This window comes from Alosa sapidissima, chromosome 16, assembly GCF_018492685.1.
Source record: "Alosa sapidissima isolate fAloSap1 chromosome 16, fAloSap1.pri, whole genome shotgun sequence".
Taxonomy (NCBI): Eukaryota; Metazoa; Chordata; class Actinopteri; order Clupeiformes; family Clupeidae; genus Alosa; species Alosa sapidissima.
Window position 1 is genome coordinate 7,469,316 of NC_055972.1, and position 17,840 is coordinate 7,487,155.

Below are 17,840 nucleotides of genomic sequence, written 5' to 3' on the forward strand. Positions count from 1 at the left end.
TCCTATTTGCATGAAATCATGTTATATTAAAGCAATGGTTCGGAGTAATTTAACCCTAGGGTCCCTTGCACCATGACCCCGAGCCAAACACCCTCCCAGAACCTGTTTTCCCTTGGTCGAACCCTGGTCGAGTAGCGCTGTCGTAATGGTACCAACTTTTATCCCGTAAATTACCCCACTAATAATGCCCTGAATGGTACGAAACTTCTACAGTAGTACAACTATGTTCTTAACTCATAAAACGAGGCATTGAAAAGTTTGTAAATACACCAAGAGTTTATTTAAATAACACTTGCCTGATGGATGCTACTATACCGCTGCGTCGACGTTACTTCCGTGATTTGGGAAAAGCCCGTAAAAGTCCTGGCATAAAAGAAGCATGCATAAGGATGTAGATCCAGGAATGCACTAATATTTTGTTCGTAGTACCAGTTTGCAACAATTATTAGTTAACACTAAGTTGTAAACACTTCGGAAAAAAAATATTAAAAAACTGGATATACCAAAAAACGTTGATGTAATCGCTTCCTGCCAGGACTTTTACGGGCTTTTCCCAAATCATGTGATGTGTTGTGATTACATTACCAATCATGTGTAATGATCTCGCCGCTGGAGTGAGCTTGATGCTGTGAAGACGTGCGCATGCGCAGTTCTGCTCCAATAGAAGTGCCCAAAATGGCCGCAGAGTGAGGGGACTTGCCTAAAAGAACTTTAACTTCAACTTTAACATCTGTGGGAAACCTGTAGACAAGTTGAGGGCGGCTGTCTGTAAAAAATCAGTCAACTTTAACTTCAGCTTAAACATCTGTGGGGAATCTGTAGATGTAGAAGTGCTGGGGACGGCTGGTGCTGATGTGTGTGTGTGTGTGTGTATAATTTGCATGGCTGCATCCCCAGGCCAAACTACAGCAGCGTCCATCTATCCTATGTTGCTCTTCTGAACGAGTCAGTGCCACAGTACTGGATCAGTCTGCCCAAGGCATTAGACAAGCAAATTCAAAGCTGGTGAATTAGCATGGCTGTTAACATACACCATTGTCAAAGGTACTGTAGTAGTGGATATAACGTACTCAGACATAAAAAAAAGAAACATAGGTTTTAAACAGTAACTTCGCAGTAATGTTATTTTTCACATCCAAAGCTATGCAACTTAGTGACTCCCATTCACTATGTCTCTTGCAAATATTAATTTAAAAAAATCTCGGTCCTTAGACCTTAGACCATTCAGTCCTTAGACCTTTCTCGGTTTATTTTACAAAACACAAACACAGTCTTAAATAGGTTGGTTCAAAGCCAGTACCTTTTCAACCAAATATCTCTCCATGTGTACAATAGAGATTTCAAGCGAGCTCCATGACATAAGATCAGAGACAGAAGACTAGATCTATCGGTTACACTTTACTTGACAGTATCGACATAAAAGTGACATGACACTGTCATGAACATGTCATAAACAAGTCATAAACGTTTATGACATAACGCTTCTGTTACTAAGTTTTTTGTCATAACAAGTTAGTTAGGTTAGGGTTAGGGTTAGGATTAGGGTTAGAGGTTAGGATTAGGGTTAGGGTTCATGTGTCATGACAGTGTCATGTCACTCTTATGTCAAGTAAAGTGTTACCCATTTATCTAACTGTAATGTTCTCTAAGTATTATGTGATGCATATGGTACTCTGGGAACGCTGGTACTGAACTACTGTGCTGTTTAACATACAAGGACACTGTGGATTGGTACACAGCATTACATTCATTTTCTGATAACAAGGCATTGGTTTCAGTGAGTTAGCAGCTAAATGAAGCCGCTAGAAACATAGACACACCGACACATACGCACACACACGCACACACACACACACACACACACACACACACATACACACACACACACACACACACACACACACACACACACACTACACAGACACACTCACACACACACTCACACACACACAGTTAGTATGTTCACACTGTATGATTTTCAGTGTGTGTGTGTGCGTGTGCATGTGGTTATGCGTTTGAAAATGTATGTGTGTGTTCAAAAAGAAAATCAGTGGCTGGACAACATCTGCTCGGGTGGAAGTTGTCCCCCCCTCCTTTCTCTGACACACAGATGCACCCACACACACACATGCACACACATGCACGCACACACGCACACACGCACACACCGCGCACACACGCACACACACACACACACACACACACATGCCTGGCGTGCCCTGGCTTGCTGGCGTTAGCTCTGCACACTGGCACATCTGCCCACTGCATTATCATTAGGACTCTCACATCTCCCAGGATCGCTGACAAAGTGAACAATACCCCACATCACTCCCCCCAGCTTCCACCATATGGGCCTCCATACTTAGAGCTGCAGAGAGGGAGAGAGACAGAGAGGAGAGAGGAGAGGGGAGAGAGAGAGAGAGAGAGAGAGAGAGAGAGAGAGAGGAGAGAGAGAGAGAGACAGAGAGGGAGAGAGAGAGAGAGAGAGAATGAAAGGTGGAAGTAGAAAAGAAGAAGAAAAGATAGAAAAAGAGATGCAATTGTACTGGCATCTGTTTGGCTGTGCTCAGAAGCCATGTTTCAAGATGAATCTGTGGCTGTGTGGTGGGAAAAAAAGTAGTTTTCCCCACCTCCTCCTCCTCTCTCTCTCTCCCTCACTCCCTCCCTCCCTCTTTCTCTGGGATAGATGGAATGTATGGCTGAGGCGACTCTCTCCCCTGTTTGCTGGTTTGCTGCAATTACCTGCACCTTAATGTGGCTTCTGAATGGGATGGTGCTTAGGCCCAGATGGCAGAACAAGGTGTCTCTCTCTCTCTCTCTCTCTCTCTCTCTTTCTCTATTATCTCTGCTTTGCTTTGAATCTGGAGTGGTGTAATTCCCTCTAGGATCATCACCGACCCCCCCCCCCCCCCCCCCCCCCCCCCCCACACACACACACACACACACACACTCACACACACACTCTCATACCATACACACATTTAGATGGGACAAAGATGGGACAAGTGTTTGGCTTTTGATGTAAACCTTCTGTGAACAGGTCAGTCAGGTTTGTTCCACATGCAAACGTATGTAAACAAAACAAAACAAAATGCATATCAGATTACTATGGGCTTCAATAGGGTTACAGAAACTCAAAACAAAACCAAACTAAAAGTAACAACAGAAACAAATACATAGGCAAACAAAGTTGATCTATCACAGGCCTAGGCTATGTTTACTCCTATGGTATGTGCTATGAAAGTGAGTGATTGTGTGTGTGTGTGTGTGTGTGTTTTACATTTTTGGCACAGTGGTCAACCCCCCTTCCATTTTCAGCATCTTCTTTTTCTTGTAGTCTCACTGTTTGTGCATGCATGTGTGTGTGTGTGTATGTGCATACATGTGTATATGTGTGTGTGTGGTGTGTGTGTGTGTGTGTGTGTGCGCGTGTGTGTGTGCTTGCATGTGTATGTGTGTGATGTGTGTGTGTGTGTGTGTGTGTGTGTGTGTGTGTGCGCGTGTGTGTGTGCATGCATGTGCATGTGTGTGCGTGTGTGTGGGTGTGTTTATATATTTGTGTCATGTCGTTGTCTTTCTGTGACAGCAACAGCAGCACCAGAGAGGCCAGTGTGCCCCTATAACCTCAGCCCCAAACAGGGCAGTCCCTCCTGGGCAAATATTTAAAGTCAAAACAGGCAGGGCTCCATAAAGCGCCGGGTGGTGGAGCTACATCTGCTGTGTGTGTGTGTGTGTGTGTGTGTGTGAGAGCGGCTGCAGCAGCTGCCGGAACGAGTCTGGACACTGCTGACACAAACACCTGTCCACTCTGGAGACGCTGGAGAGCAAATGTCCAAGGGCTGGGCCGCAGCCTTGCACCTCACACACACACACACACGCACACATACACACACACACACACACACACACACACACACACACACACACACACACACACATTTGAGCTTACACACTTGCACACAACACACACATACGCTCACATATGCACCACACACATACAGAAGTACACACAGACAATGAATACAGTATACATTTTATCACACATGTGGATATACTGCCACACATTCTAGTTACCAGGTGCACACACACACACACACACACACACATACATAGACACAAACACAGACACAGACAGACACAGACACAGACACACACACACACACACACACACACACACACACACACGTCTTGTATAAGTAGCTAATAAGTAATTATGTGTTATAGTTGCAGTTGTTGGAGGCTTGTAACTGTCACTGGTCCCAGGTCCCAAGTCTCTGATCTAGCACAAATTTGACATGAGCAAGAGTAAAAATACATAGATTGGAGGTAGTCGAGAAGCAGGAAAAAAAATGTGTCTATGACATGACATTCCAACCTGTAAAGAAAACAAACAAACAAACAAACAAACAAACAAACAAACCAGCAGCTCCTCCAGCTGCTGTGTCCACCTCAGGCACACACACACACACACACACACACCTCAGGCCTTTTGCCCCAAAACTCTGGCCACACCCCCATCAACCCCACCAACTCTTCTCACTTCATCACATCACACACACACTCTCTCTTGCATTTTCTCTCTCTCTCTCTCTCTCTTTCACACACACACACACACACACACACACACACACACACACACACACACACTGTAGTTGTTTTCTATACAAAACAAAAGCCACTACTCATAAATGCCCCTCCCCCTCCCTTTGCCTGGTCAACCCCCATCTGTTCTGCCCCCTGCCCCCGTTAGTGCAGTTTGTTGTGTGTGTGTGTGTGTGTGTGTGTGTGTGTATGTGTGTGTGTGTGTGTTAGGGTCAGGGTTCACACCGGCGTTGTCTCTCACCCAACAGCTGTTAAGCTTCTCAGGCCAGCCAGGAGAAACAGTAGCAGCAGCAACAGCACTACAGCAGCATCACACACACGCACGCACGCACGCACGCACGCACACACACACACACAGTATGCATGCACACACACACACACACACACACACACAGTATGCATGCTCACACACACACACTCACACACACACACACACACACACACACACACAGTATGCATGCACACACACACACACACACACACACACAGTATGCATGCACACACACACACACTCACACACACACACACACACACACACACACACACACACACACACACACACACACACACACACACACACAAACACACACACACACAGACACACGCAGTATGCATGCACCCATACACCATGAACAGCACATAAAACACACACAGAACATCAAGAACAACAGCATCTTCTTTATATACACAACAGCAGCATCAAAAACACACACACACACACACACACACACATCAAGAACAGCAGCATCTGTTATATATGGGGGCCACACACACACACACACATACATACATACATACAGTACAGTACATACATACTTACAAACACACACAACGTCAACAACAACAGCATCTGCTGTAGCCTATATAGAGACCCTTATGAACCCCCCCCCCCACACACACACATTCACATTAACACAAGCACAGACCCATACTCCCTCTCTAACACACACACACACACACACACACACACACACACACACACACACACACACACACACACACACACACACACACACTCACTTTCTCTCACTCATACACACACACACACTCATACACACAGTCTCACTCTTTCTCTCTCACACACACACACACACACACACTCTGCAGCTGCCTGTTACTCACCCCTACCACATGTGCTGATGAGGCTAACAGGTCATTCATGTCCCCTTTGTGTGTGTGTGAGCGTGTGTGTGTGTGTGTATGTGTGTGTGTGAGTGTGTGTGAGTGTGAGTGAGAGTGTGTGTGTGTGAGTGTGTGTGCGTGTGTGTGTTAGTGTGTGTGTGTGTGTGTGTGTGTGTGTGTGTGTGTGTGTGTGTGTGTGTGTGTGTGTGTGCATGAGTTTGTGTGCGTGCGTGTGTGAGTGTGTGTGTGTGTGTGTGAGATGGGGGGGGGGAGGTCAGTGTGTTTGTGTGTATGTGTGTGTTTGCGTGTGTACAAATGGGCCAGAGAGAAACAGACTCCTCTATGCTGATTCTGCATGGCTCTCTCAGTTACAGTAGGGGTGGGGGGGGGGGGGGGGGTCAGAGAGTAATGCATGAGAAAGAGTAGTAATGCATAAGAAAGGCAAAGCCCTGTGTTTGTGTGTTTGTGTTTGTGTGCGTGTGTACTCTGCACATTCAGAGAGTAATGCATAAGAAAGGCAAAGCACTGTATCCAACTGGTTACTGTGCAGAAACAGGATCTTTCAGAAGAAAATAGCACACATTTATTTGACCAATATTCTCGTGTGGTTGTTTAGTGTTCATTGTACGACTATGTGTGTGCGTGTGTGCGTGAGTGTGTGTGTGTGTGTGTGGGTGTGTGTGTGTGTGTGCTTGCACTGTCTTGTGATACACATCCACCGACCCCCCCCCCAACATATCTGCATATTCAAATCACATCTTTTGTACGTCACAGACAGCTGAATAGCAATATATATATATATATATGTATATAAATATGAATATAAATATATATATTCACTTTTTATTTTCTTTAAAGGTCTCTCCTTAACTAGAATTAATCTATTACTAAAATAGTGATGGCCTAGTTGCTGCAGATATAGACATTAAACTTTCACTCATTTACTCTACCCTAAATGTAAACTTTAAGAAAAATGGGCATTCACTCATGAAAAATAAGGAAATCATTGCAACATGGTATACATGTAAATGATACAATTTTCAGAAAAACATGTAGATGTCATCCTATTTGAACAGATTTGTATATTTCCTCTAAAACCCAAATAGATTGTGCCAGTAATAACCCTGCTGATTCATTTCTGCAGAATTGTCTGTGCCTGCCAACGCCAATAACACAATTCTTAAGCTGTTATCTGCCAGTACTGATGCTGTACCGATAACATTATGCATCCCTACAAACAAGTGCGGTGTCTTTGAGTGTGTAACAGTCAGCTTCTGCATGTATGTGTATGTGTGTGTGTGTGTGCATGAGAGTGAGAAAGATAATGAGTGGGTATAAAGTGTGTGTGTGTGTGTGTTCTCCTCATTGAGAGGGTGCCATCAGTCCTATGTGGGTGGAACAATGCCATAGTCATGGCAGGACAATAGGGCCATGCTCTTGTTTCTGACAATTCAAATCCTGGGGTCGGGAAGGTGTTCTTCATAGAGCCGCTTCCAGGCACTGCAGGCAAATTCTTTACAGTGTGTATATGTGTGTGTGTGTGTGTGTGTGTGTCAGGCATTCTTGTACACGTTTTGGAAACCTTAGTGAGATAGAGGACTTAGTGAGATCAGATTGTGGTTCTGTGGTCTTCCACCTAATGTACATAAAAAGAAGATAGAGGACTTCATTTGAATACACGTGAATATATGTCAGAAGTCCCAGAAGTCAGAAGGCTGCTTATTCATTAAGGAAGATACGATGGAATATTCCGCGCTAAATTCAAGATAGATCCCCTCTGCTATTGTATTAGACCATGTAATATTGTTAAGACATTCGACATTTAGCTTCTAATGACTTTAAAAAACATCTATTGAAATTGTGTTTCCACCAATATCAAAGCCATTTCGTTGATAATTTAATTAATAGGTATTTATGAACTTGTCAATTAACTGGCCAAAACGCGTCTATTTTTAATATACATTTCAAATGATTTATTGTGCCTGTACTTGTTTTAATTTACTACAATGTGCATTTGTTGCCAGGGCTGATTGAGGAGAGAATCCAACTGACCACATACTGCATCTCCGGCACGGATAGACGGAGCAAATCTTCCATGATAGAATAATGCATCGGCATTGAAATCCTACTCTAATAGACTGCTGAAACCCATTAACATCACGTAGCAGATTAGCGGCCTGACAGCAGAGTGTGGTAGGTTGGAGGAATCCAAATTCCGCCTTCATGTGTTTACATGGGCCAATAGCGCCCTCTAGTGGTGGAATAGGAACTGTTTCAAGGCCATTCATCACGGACCTATGGCGGTCTTTGTTTCAACAAATAAAGTTGTCAAAAACATGCAAGTGTAGGTTTTATTGGTCATGGACCCGAAAATGTGTGCAAGGCAGGATATCTCCACAATGATCTGTAAGATTAGGCCGCATACAGTCAGTGACCACGCAAAACAAGAGTACTCTTATGTTTTTCCCAAGTTCCGTTGTTTATTTGTCAGCGTATTGTTCAGACTGCTCATGGGTATCTGATATGCTCAAATCATCTCAGGATCATTACAAAGAGAGAAAAACAGAACAACCAACGAAAAAAACTAAAATCTCTGCTGTACAAATCACATCAACCCGAGCACATGCACCCCCATCCCACTCTAAACATACACACTCCCCTTCCAAAAGCGTTAAGCATATAATCACTACTTTACAGTGATAATAATAAGACCAAGGTAATATAGTGGTGTTTGTTTTTATTATTATTATTATTATTCTCAATATACATATATATTTCTCCACCCAGCAGCAAATACACTCCAGGCCCTGGAGTGAGAAGACAGCAACGGTTGGGAACAGACGAGGCTGACCAGTTTGTGCAAATGTGCATTCAACTGAGCCATTAAGACTCAGGAAATGACCTTTACAGGACAGAGGTCACAAGAACCACTACAAAAAAGAGTCTGCTCCCTTTTTCGTTTTGTTCTTAGTAGAAGAAACAAAAAGTTGATTTATGTTGGGTCATGGGGTTTGGGATGGTTTACAGATGAGCAATGAAACATTTTTATGGAACATAAAAAGCAGGAGTCAAAAACTCATAGTCTGAGAGAAGTAGGAAGGTTATAGTAAAGAAGTAGGGTTTCTACATTCTGGAAAACAGAACCGTTGCACACTTTATCTAGAACCGTTTCACAAACATTTGAGCCGAGAATAGTGATTCTCAGTCAGAGACCCACTTTCTTTTGTGGGGGAGTCATAATGTTAGCCTAACAATACAGTAACAGCCACAAACCAGCGCTTAGCTTTCTGACAGAGATTACAGAGGTGCCATCACATACTGTACATGTCAATATGTGAAATGTTATAAACAAGTAAAACACAAACACACAAACAAAGGCACAAACAAAAAAGTCCCTTGGCAGCCAACCGGTGCTTCAGTAGAATCAGTAACAGGAAAAAAGGCACACATACGCACGCACATGTTGTTTTTCAGTGTAAGCATCAATTTTACAGGCGGGGAACCGATATTTCATACGTGGTCTCCTATCAGAGTTCATGCTATCATATGCCATTGCAACCTCTGATTGTTATATATCGTGTGCAGAAACTGGACATTCTTTGGGTGAATGGAATGAGCCATGTGGAGGTTATTAACTGATCTTCAGTTAAACTCCTCAGTTACCTCAGAGCACTGAGCTATCTCTGAGAGCAACAGAGTCCTTCAAACCCAGGGAGAGGAGGCTTTCGCGTCACGAACGAGCAACTTGAGGCCTAAACTATTCCGCCTGTTCGTTGAGACACTTCTGGTTACCGCTGTGCGGATTTTCAGGCGACCTCGAAGGTCCAGGGTAGCCTGGCAGTCGTCAAGCAGCTGGTCAGTTAAGTAAAGACACAGGTTTCACACTTCAGTAACAAGGCAACCTTGAGGGGGTCACGATGACTGACCCACATGGTGTCCGCAGACAAAACGTAACTGCTTATACAACACTGGAGAGGCACTGAACACATGATCAATCAATATCATGAAGGAGAGGAGACAATGCCATCATGACACTGGAGGCTTAAGAAAAGAAGACATTTCTGTTCTCAAACTGCTATTTGTCGTCAACCCGAAAATAAAAAGGTCAGATCTGGCTCCTGATGGGGAGGGAGGCTTACGGGGGAAAGTTTTCAGAGGAACGTTTGGGATGAGGACAGAAAGCAGCATTTAGAGATTTCCCTTTATGTGGCTGCGTTCCTCACAGCTCAAGCTGTGGGCTTTACTGTGGAGGAGCTGACCAGAGGTGACCAGTCATGACCCAGCCAAATCAAGGCCAAACCAAGCTAGATCAGGGCCAGATCAAGGCCAGACCAAGGCCAAACCAAGCGAGATCAGGGCCACAGTAACTTTGATGAAAGCGTCTGATTCAGGCTATGTTGACACATTGCAGAGATGACTGCAGCTGAAGACCGTGCCTGTGCTGGCTCTACAGGTCCTCATACACAACAACATCGACGTCAGGCACTAACAGGATGACAAACTCATGCACAAACCAAACAAACAAGCCACAGCGGGATAGCGGCTAGTTTAATGATCCCATTGGTCCAGCAGCCTGAGTGGATGTGGACTAAATACCTCGTTACTGTTACCTCAAGAAGGATGCAGAGAAAACGCAGACGTCTAATGAGACATACAATTCGTTAGTGCTTTACTGGGGTAAGCTAGCTATGAAACAGTGCAAGCCGAAATCAAGATCTTCTATTCCTTTAGCGCAAAACTCAATAGTAAAGTGCAGACTTATAGCCTGAATTAGCGGATGCTAGCCACCTACTGGCTAATTCCTTAAATGGCACCAATGCTATTACTTTATGTTAGCATCTCACAAGTTAGTGCCCCCCTGTGGTGAAAGTAATGTAATGTACGCAATGTCATGTGATGGATCAAAGCATCAAAAAAACTCATCTAGCTGCTAGTACCGTTACTTAGCACATATGTTGGGGGAGTTTGGGGTAAAGGTGTACACAGCATCCAAGTCCTTATAAACTTGACTTTTACCACAACAAAGAAAAATGTAGATTTTTTTTTTATTCTTTATGAAAAATGCCCAAGAGTGACTGTAACAATATGTTAGGTCTGCAGCAGTGTCTGCCCGTTTACAGTTTTTAGACACTTTTAGGCTAAATGCCACCTTGGGTGTTTGAGGGTGATTAAGTCCCCAGATTGAAATATAAAGCTGCTAATGCTGAGGCAACTGAAATGCCAGCTTAGACTTTCTGAAATCACACAACCTTGCATACAACCGAATATCCATCTGGGTCAAAACTCACTGGTAAAGAACGACTGAAAACACTCAGGGGCTTTTCGGGCGCTGGTCGAGTTACACCAGGATTCGGTGGCTAAATGACCAAACAACGACACGTAACTCCACATTTATGACGAAATAAAATAAGGGGGATACTGTTACGTCTACGCTGGAAACTATACAGCACTAAACATGGACCGAATAATATGCTACATTTAGCAACCCTTTATCGTCATTTAGCACACGGAAAGACACAGAGCCCAGATCAGAGATAAAATATATACACAGGTGTGATCATATGAGAAGTCCTGAGAATGAGGAAGGAAAAGGACATGAACCAAAGCATGTCTGTCTGTCTGTCTGTCTGTCTGTCTGTCTGTCTGTCTGTCTGTCTGTCTGTCTGTCTGTCTGTCTGTCTGTCTGTCTGTCTGTCACACTGTCTGCCTTCAGCGAGCTAGAGCATGCTGTCCCATAGTGACAACTGTGAACAACATCAGCAAATGATGTAAGTTAAGTTCATTTGCATGCCTCAACCATCACAGAGATAATCTTGTTTCTGTGTTTCTGCTACAAGTTAAGGATTTCAGCTTTTACTCGTACATGCAAAATCAACCATGCCGGTGCAGTTATCCTATAGTCCCATAGACTGGTCTACATGTCCATGATAATGTTTTAGTGGCACAATGGCATTGAATAATATTAGTAAGGAGGAGGGAACTAAGGTCCTATAGAATGTGTTCCAGAATGTGTTCTAGAAATGTGTTCTAGAATTAATGATTTAATGAATGAATTTTCTGGGTATGCAAATGCCTAGCACGGGCTGCTCACTGGAGATTTTGGCACTCTACGGGGCAGAACTGGTCAGAACCCATTGCCCACCTCGGCCAGAGCTCAAATACACATTAAGAAGAGACGTTTACAAACTTATCTGCAATTTTAAAACAACCTCCAGTGAAACCAAGATTTGTCATGTCCATAAGAAGGGTGTGGGGGTAACCAGAGTAGATGAGAAAACAAACAAACAAACAAACAAACAACAAAAACAACAACATTGACCATTGAGAGAGAAAGAGAGAAAGAGAGAGAGAGAGAGAGGGGTAGAGAGAGAGACACACAGAGAGAGAGAGAGAGAGAGAGAGAGACAGAGGGGTAGAGGGGGGAGAGAGAGAGAGAGACAGAGAGAGAGAGAGAGAGAGAGAGAGAGAGAGAGAGAGAGTTTCTAGAGCAAACTGGGCAAACATTCATTGGCATGAAGAGAGGACTGTCCCCCCCTCCCAAAAAACAAAACAAAAACAGAGTCAAAAAAGCGTCCATCAGTCTCCCTCCATCTGCGTCCACATGTCCATATGTGTAGGTTCACTGTTTTCCAACGAGGAAGAGGAGGGTGAAGATGAGGAGGTGATGCCTCTGCACTCAGTTGGGCCACACAGATGTCTCACACACACACACACCTCCTACCCCATCACCCTGGGTGTGGGTTTCTGTGTGAGGTCGAGGCCGGGGCGACGGGAGAGAGAGAGAGAGAGAGAGAGAGAGAGAGAGAGAGAGAGAGAGAGAGAGAGAGAGAGAGAGAGAGAGGGGGGGGGGGGGGGGGGGGGGCTTGAGACGAGGGGAAACTTAGAACAGTTGGATCATGGACTCCCTGGCCTTGCCCACACCGATCCACTTCACTGCATGGGGCACAAAGGAGAGGAAGACATGGGTTACAGAGGAACACAACACACACATCTCACTCACTCACACACTACACACACACACGCACGCACGCACGCACGCGCGCACACACACACACACACACACACACACACACACACACACACACACACACACACTTTTCTTTAGTTCTTGTCAGACTGAGGTCAACATTTGATGTTTTTTCTATTCATATGATTGATCATCCCCCTCCCCCTCCCTTTCTAGAACCCGTCAGGCCTGAGTCTGTCTGAGGTTCTCCATCTTACCAGGCACGCCTAGATGCTCCTCCACGTAGCGGACATACTTCTGGGCGTTCTCCGGGAGTTCCTCGAAGGTCCGCACCGCGGACGTGTCGCTGTTCCAGCCGGGCAGAGTCTCATACTGGACCTCAACCCTGTGAAGCACCTCCTGATTGGCTGTGGATGGAATGATGGACAGGTTGTGGGTCTGCATTCATCGGTTAAACGGTGGGATAAGCTGGAGGGAGTGAATAAGTTGAGGAGTGTGTTTTTTTATTAGTGTTTCACTTTTGTGCATGTGTGTGTTCTAGGAAGAAGTCTGGACACTAAATGTGTGTGTACTGAGGACAGTAGCTGAAGCCTGCACTGTATGTGTGTGTGTGTGTGTGTGTGTGTGTGTGCGTGTGTGTGTCTTGAGTTGCTCACCTGGGAAGTGAGGGATGTCTTCTCCATCCACTTTATAGGCTACGCCCACTTTAATCTCAGCCAGCACGTCCAGAATGTCAAGCTTGGTGAGGGCTAGACTGAGAGAGAAAAAAAACACACAGAGAGAGCCATTTTACACACACACACACACACACACCACTGCTACACACACACACTCCTGAAGGCTGCTCTGTTGGTTGGTGTTTTTTTTCTTTCTGCTCTGGTTCTTTGGTTGGGCATCCAGGCTACTGGTAGCGCATGTTGTACCGTGAACGAGTGCCTTTACGGATCCCAGGCACATTTTAGATAGGCTCCATAGGCTTGAGTGTTAATTAGCCTCTGTGGTTGCACATGTTGTACCGTGAACGAGTGCCTTTATGGATCCCGGGCACAACATGCAGCATTTTTTTATGACTGCCACAAGCCAATTGTGCATTTTTGTTGATCGCTCACTGTGGGAAATCCCCTACCTAGAGCACTAGGAATTGAACACCTCTCCTGTGTGTGTCTCAAATGAACTGCCAGAAAGTCAATTAAGCATAAAAAGGATGTCTAGTATGGTGAAGGCCAGACGGAGCAAGCCACACAGACAAAATCTCTTCACTAACACACCACAGCTAAACAAGCACAGTCATGAGGTCAATCTACCACTGACTTTAATTCTTAATTTTGGATCCAACGCTATACATCCCTACATCTATGTGTTCTATAACGTTAACACAAACCCTGAGATCAACAATAACAGACCACGGATAATCAAGAATGGAGTGATTTGTGTTTTTTTGGTTCAAATGACGACTACACTGCCCCCAATGATAATGGCACATTAGGACTCGACCCCAGAGATGCAGAAGAGTACTCACGCCGTGAAACCGTTGATCATGTGGGCGTATTTGATGAGCACCAGGTCCAGCCAACCACATCTGCGCTTCCGGCCAGTGGTCACGCCCACCTCCCCGCCTCTCGTTTGGAGCAGCTCGCCGATTTCCTGAGCGTGGGAAAGCAGGCGAGGAAGAGAGTGTGAGAGTGTGTTTGGCATCACAGACAGAATTCCCACTCATGTCCTGTTCTGCTCAGATCTTCCTCACCACAGCCACTTCCTGTTGACCTGCGAGGCCATAGAGTACTTCCTGTGTTAAGGACCTCTAATGTGACAGAAGCCTCGTTTGACTCCATGCAGCCTTTGCACAATGCCAACATGCATTCAGCCATATCTGTGCAGCGCTGCATTAAGTCAAATGAGGATGCTGTCACTCTATATAATTAAACATAATTCCACTATCTTAATTAAAAAACCTGAGCTACAATTATTCTAGGACAAGCAATATGCTGTAAATCTGATTTAAAGAAGATAGGTAATGTACTGTAATGCAGGTAATGTAGGCTGAAGCAGCACTTGTCTAATTACAAATGCTTTACAGGAGTGTACCATAAGTTTACAGAATGCTGTTCTGACAAGGATGCATTTACTCATCTTGGCCACTAGATGGAGCCATTTCCGAACCCTTTCCAAGATCCTAGGCCACAGCGGGGACACAGGAAGAGGACAAATGGATGTCCCTTGCTTGTGGTGACCACTTTACTCAACTAAACAAGTTAGACACAACCGCTCATCTGTTTCAGCAACGTGTTTTGCTGCATCGCTCAGTATTCGCTTTAAATTGACCTCTCGCCTGATAGTCATCCCGCCTACTTGGCAATCCAACAGTCACTTGCATTTCGTGGCTTGTAAATCGCGTGTAACTCGACCACTCTGGCTGAAAATGAAGCGCAGCTGGTGGATATGTCTTTCTACTGTGCTGCTGGTGTGACCGCACGCACGCACGCGCACGCACGCGCACGCACGCACGCGCACACACGCACGCACGCATGCACACACGCGCACACACACACACGCACGCACACACGCAAAGTCGCAGTCGCATACACACGCACAGTCGCACACACGCACGCACGCACGCCCTCTCTCTCTCTCTCTGCCCCTCTTACGTTGCTCTGTTCTGAGGGGAAAGCTCCGATGCCCACGCGGGTGGTGTAGGCCTTGACCACGCCGTACACCTCGCCAACGTTCTGCGGGGGCATGCCCAGCCCCGTGCACACGCCGCCCACCGTGCAGTTGGACGAGGTCACGAAAGGATACGTACCTGCAAACACACACACAGAAATAGAAAAACACACACAAACACACACAGATGTGAGCCCTGATTGCCTAAATAGCAGAGGGATTTTGCAGGACAGGAACACCCAAGGTCATAGTGATCTCTGCTTGCACACTCACAGTACAAGCTTAGCTCGTACAGGTCATGCTGGGCAGCTACACAGTGTCCAACGGCTCCTCACCAGAGAGTTGCGCTCCCTAACATCTAGATGGGACGAAATAGTTTTGAACAATGCATTCACGAGTCCATTTATGAAGGCTGCAAGTGCATGAGGGGGTTTGGTTTCAGTTAGGTTGTATTAAGTTTGCTTTCAACAGACAGTCAGAATAAAGCCCAAGACTCTAGTGGGTCAGAACAGGAGAAGACCAACTCTCCATTTGGGCAATTGGACTTTTTGTCATATCCATAACGCCAGTGAAATGCCTTGGCATTTGTATGATGTGAATGATAACATTCATTTTTTGTGCATTTTTTCTCATGTACATTCTTCAGCCAAAAATAGCAAATGCTCAAATTTCATGTTATCATTCACATCATACCATACCATCACATTTTATAAGCGTTATGGATGTTACAAAAAACATAATTTTTCATGGAATTGCCCAAGACCAACTCTCCATAATAGAGCCCTTGATATGGTCAAACACAATGCTGTTGGCCTATGGCCTGGGTCTCCGGGCGGTGGAGTGAGCTGATGGCCTCGTGCAGGGATCCTCTTCAGTCCGCACACAGGCGGCCATTGTTCTGCAATTGACGCACTCCATCGGCCCCGGGAGAACCACAATCTCGGCCTGTGAGGGAGCCTCTCTGACGGGCTCTATTTCTGTCTGTGGTTCTCTATCACTCTCTCTGTCTCTCCCTCTTTTCATCTCTCATGCGCTCTACGGATTTCTCCATCTCTCTCTCTACCTTTCTCTTATTCTCTTTCCTCCCCCCCTCTAACTTTTCTGTTCTGATCTCTCTCTTTTTCTGCTTTTCATCCTGTCTTTATCTTCCTCTCCACATTCTCTCTCCAGCTTTTTTTCTCTCTCTCTCTTTCTCTCTCTCCGTTTCTCTTTCCCCGTCTTCCCCCCACCCCAACCTTTTTAATTCCCTCTCTGTTCCCCCTCTTTCTGTCTCTTCCTTTCTATTCCATCTCTCTCTCTCTCTCTCTCTCTCTCCCTCTCTCCACATGTCCTTAGGGCCTGGTCCCAATCCCTCTCTCACCAGCACATAAGCAGTCAGATGAAGTGGTCACTTCCTGGTTTTGTGCATGCCTGAGTTGGGCAGCTGCTTCCTGTCTGGGGAGGGAGGGGGCAGCAGAGTGACTGGACTACTCTACACTCCACTCTGCTGCTGCTCTCAGTGACCTGCGTGCATGTCCATCAGACTATGGCATCTCATTTACATCCTTCCTGTATGGAAAAGAATGGACCTCCGGCTGATTCATAAAAACACATTATTAGATTTGCTGTTTTATGGCCTAGATGCATGTGAAGCTGGATAGTCGCTGAGCCCCAGGACATAACATCAGCTCTGTGGCCTGGTTCTAAGGGGACGGGTGGGCATAACATCAGCTCTGTGGCCTGTTCCAAGTGGGTACGGGTGGGCATAACATCAGCTCTGTGGCGTGTTCCTAGTGGGCATAACATCAGCTCTGTGGCCCGGTTCTAAGGGGACGGGTGGGCATAACATCAGCTTTGTGGCGTGTTCCTAGTGGGCATCATTAGCATTGTATTGGGGGTTCATTTAAATCACCATAAATGACTCTCACTGTCCCTCATAAAGCACCCTTTACTCTGTTTACTTATTCATTTGGCCAATGCTTTCATCCAAACTGACTATAGTGTTGTGTTTTTTTATGTTAGACCTACTGTGTGTGTGTGTGTGTGTGTGTGTGTGTGTGTGTGTGTGTCTTCATTTGGGTACTGGTTGGAGCCACATCCACATCCAAATCATTTGGTCATCTCTCTACGTCTCCAATGTCAGTGTGCTAAGCAGGAGAAAGAGCAACATCCTCTTCCCAGTTTTGACTCCTTGGCCTCAGTGCTCTCAACTGCACTAGTAACACTAATTCACCATAGCATTCACCATGTCTAGTCGCAGTTGCAAGGTCTTAGAACGTTGCAGCAAGTTGCTGGTTTATAGAATGTTGCAGCTCATCTCATCGTGAATCTTTGGTGTGAATTGGGCTTAAGAGCTGCCAGTCGAGAACACTTAGTGATATTTGATGTAGACATAATATACAGCACTCCAAAGAGAAACAGGAATGTACCGTAGGGCTGAGTACACCTTCACTTGTTACTACAGGAAATTTCAATAATATTCCTCTGTCTGATGATTCATATTTCACAA

The 17,840-nt window shown here is 45.3% G+C and overlaps 1 protein-coding gene across 2 annotated transcripts in view; it reads right to left on the reverse strand.

The window, feature by feature from the left end:
• Positions 1-11,575: 11,575 nt before the first annotated feature.
• The window catches only part of adss2 (adenylosuccinate synthase 2), a 39,235-nt gene continuing 32,970 nt past the window's right edge, over positions 11,576-17,840 (reverse strand). For both annotated transcript variants that reach the window (XM_042065385.1, XM_042065386.1), the window contains 5 exons: positions 15,337-15,491; positions 14,211-14,335; positions 13,348-13,445; positions 12,949-13,098; positions 11,576-12,657 (listed from right to left, as the gene is read on the reverse strand). In XM_042065385.1, the coding sequence (XP_041921319.1) occupies positions 12,605-12,657; positions 12,949-13,098; positions 13,348-13,445; positions 14,211-14,335; positions 15,337-15,491 (581 nt within the window). In that variant the 3' untranslated portion in view covers positions 11,576-12,604. The remainder of the gene's footprint in view (positions 12,658-12,948; positions 13,099-13,347; positions 13,446-14,210; positions 14,336-15,336; positions 15,492-17,840) is intronic.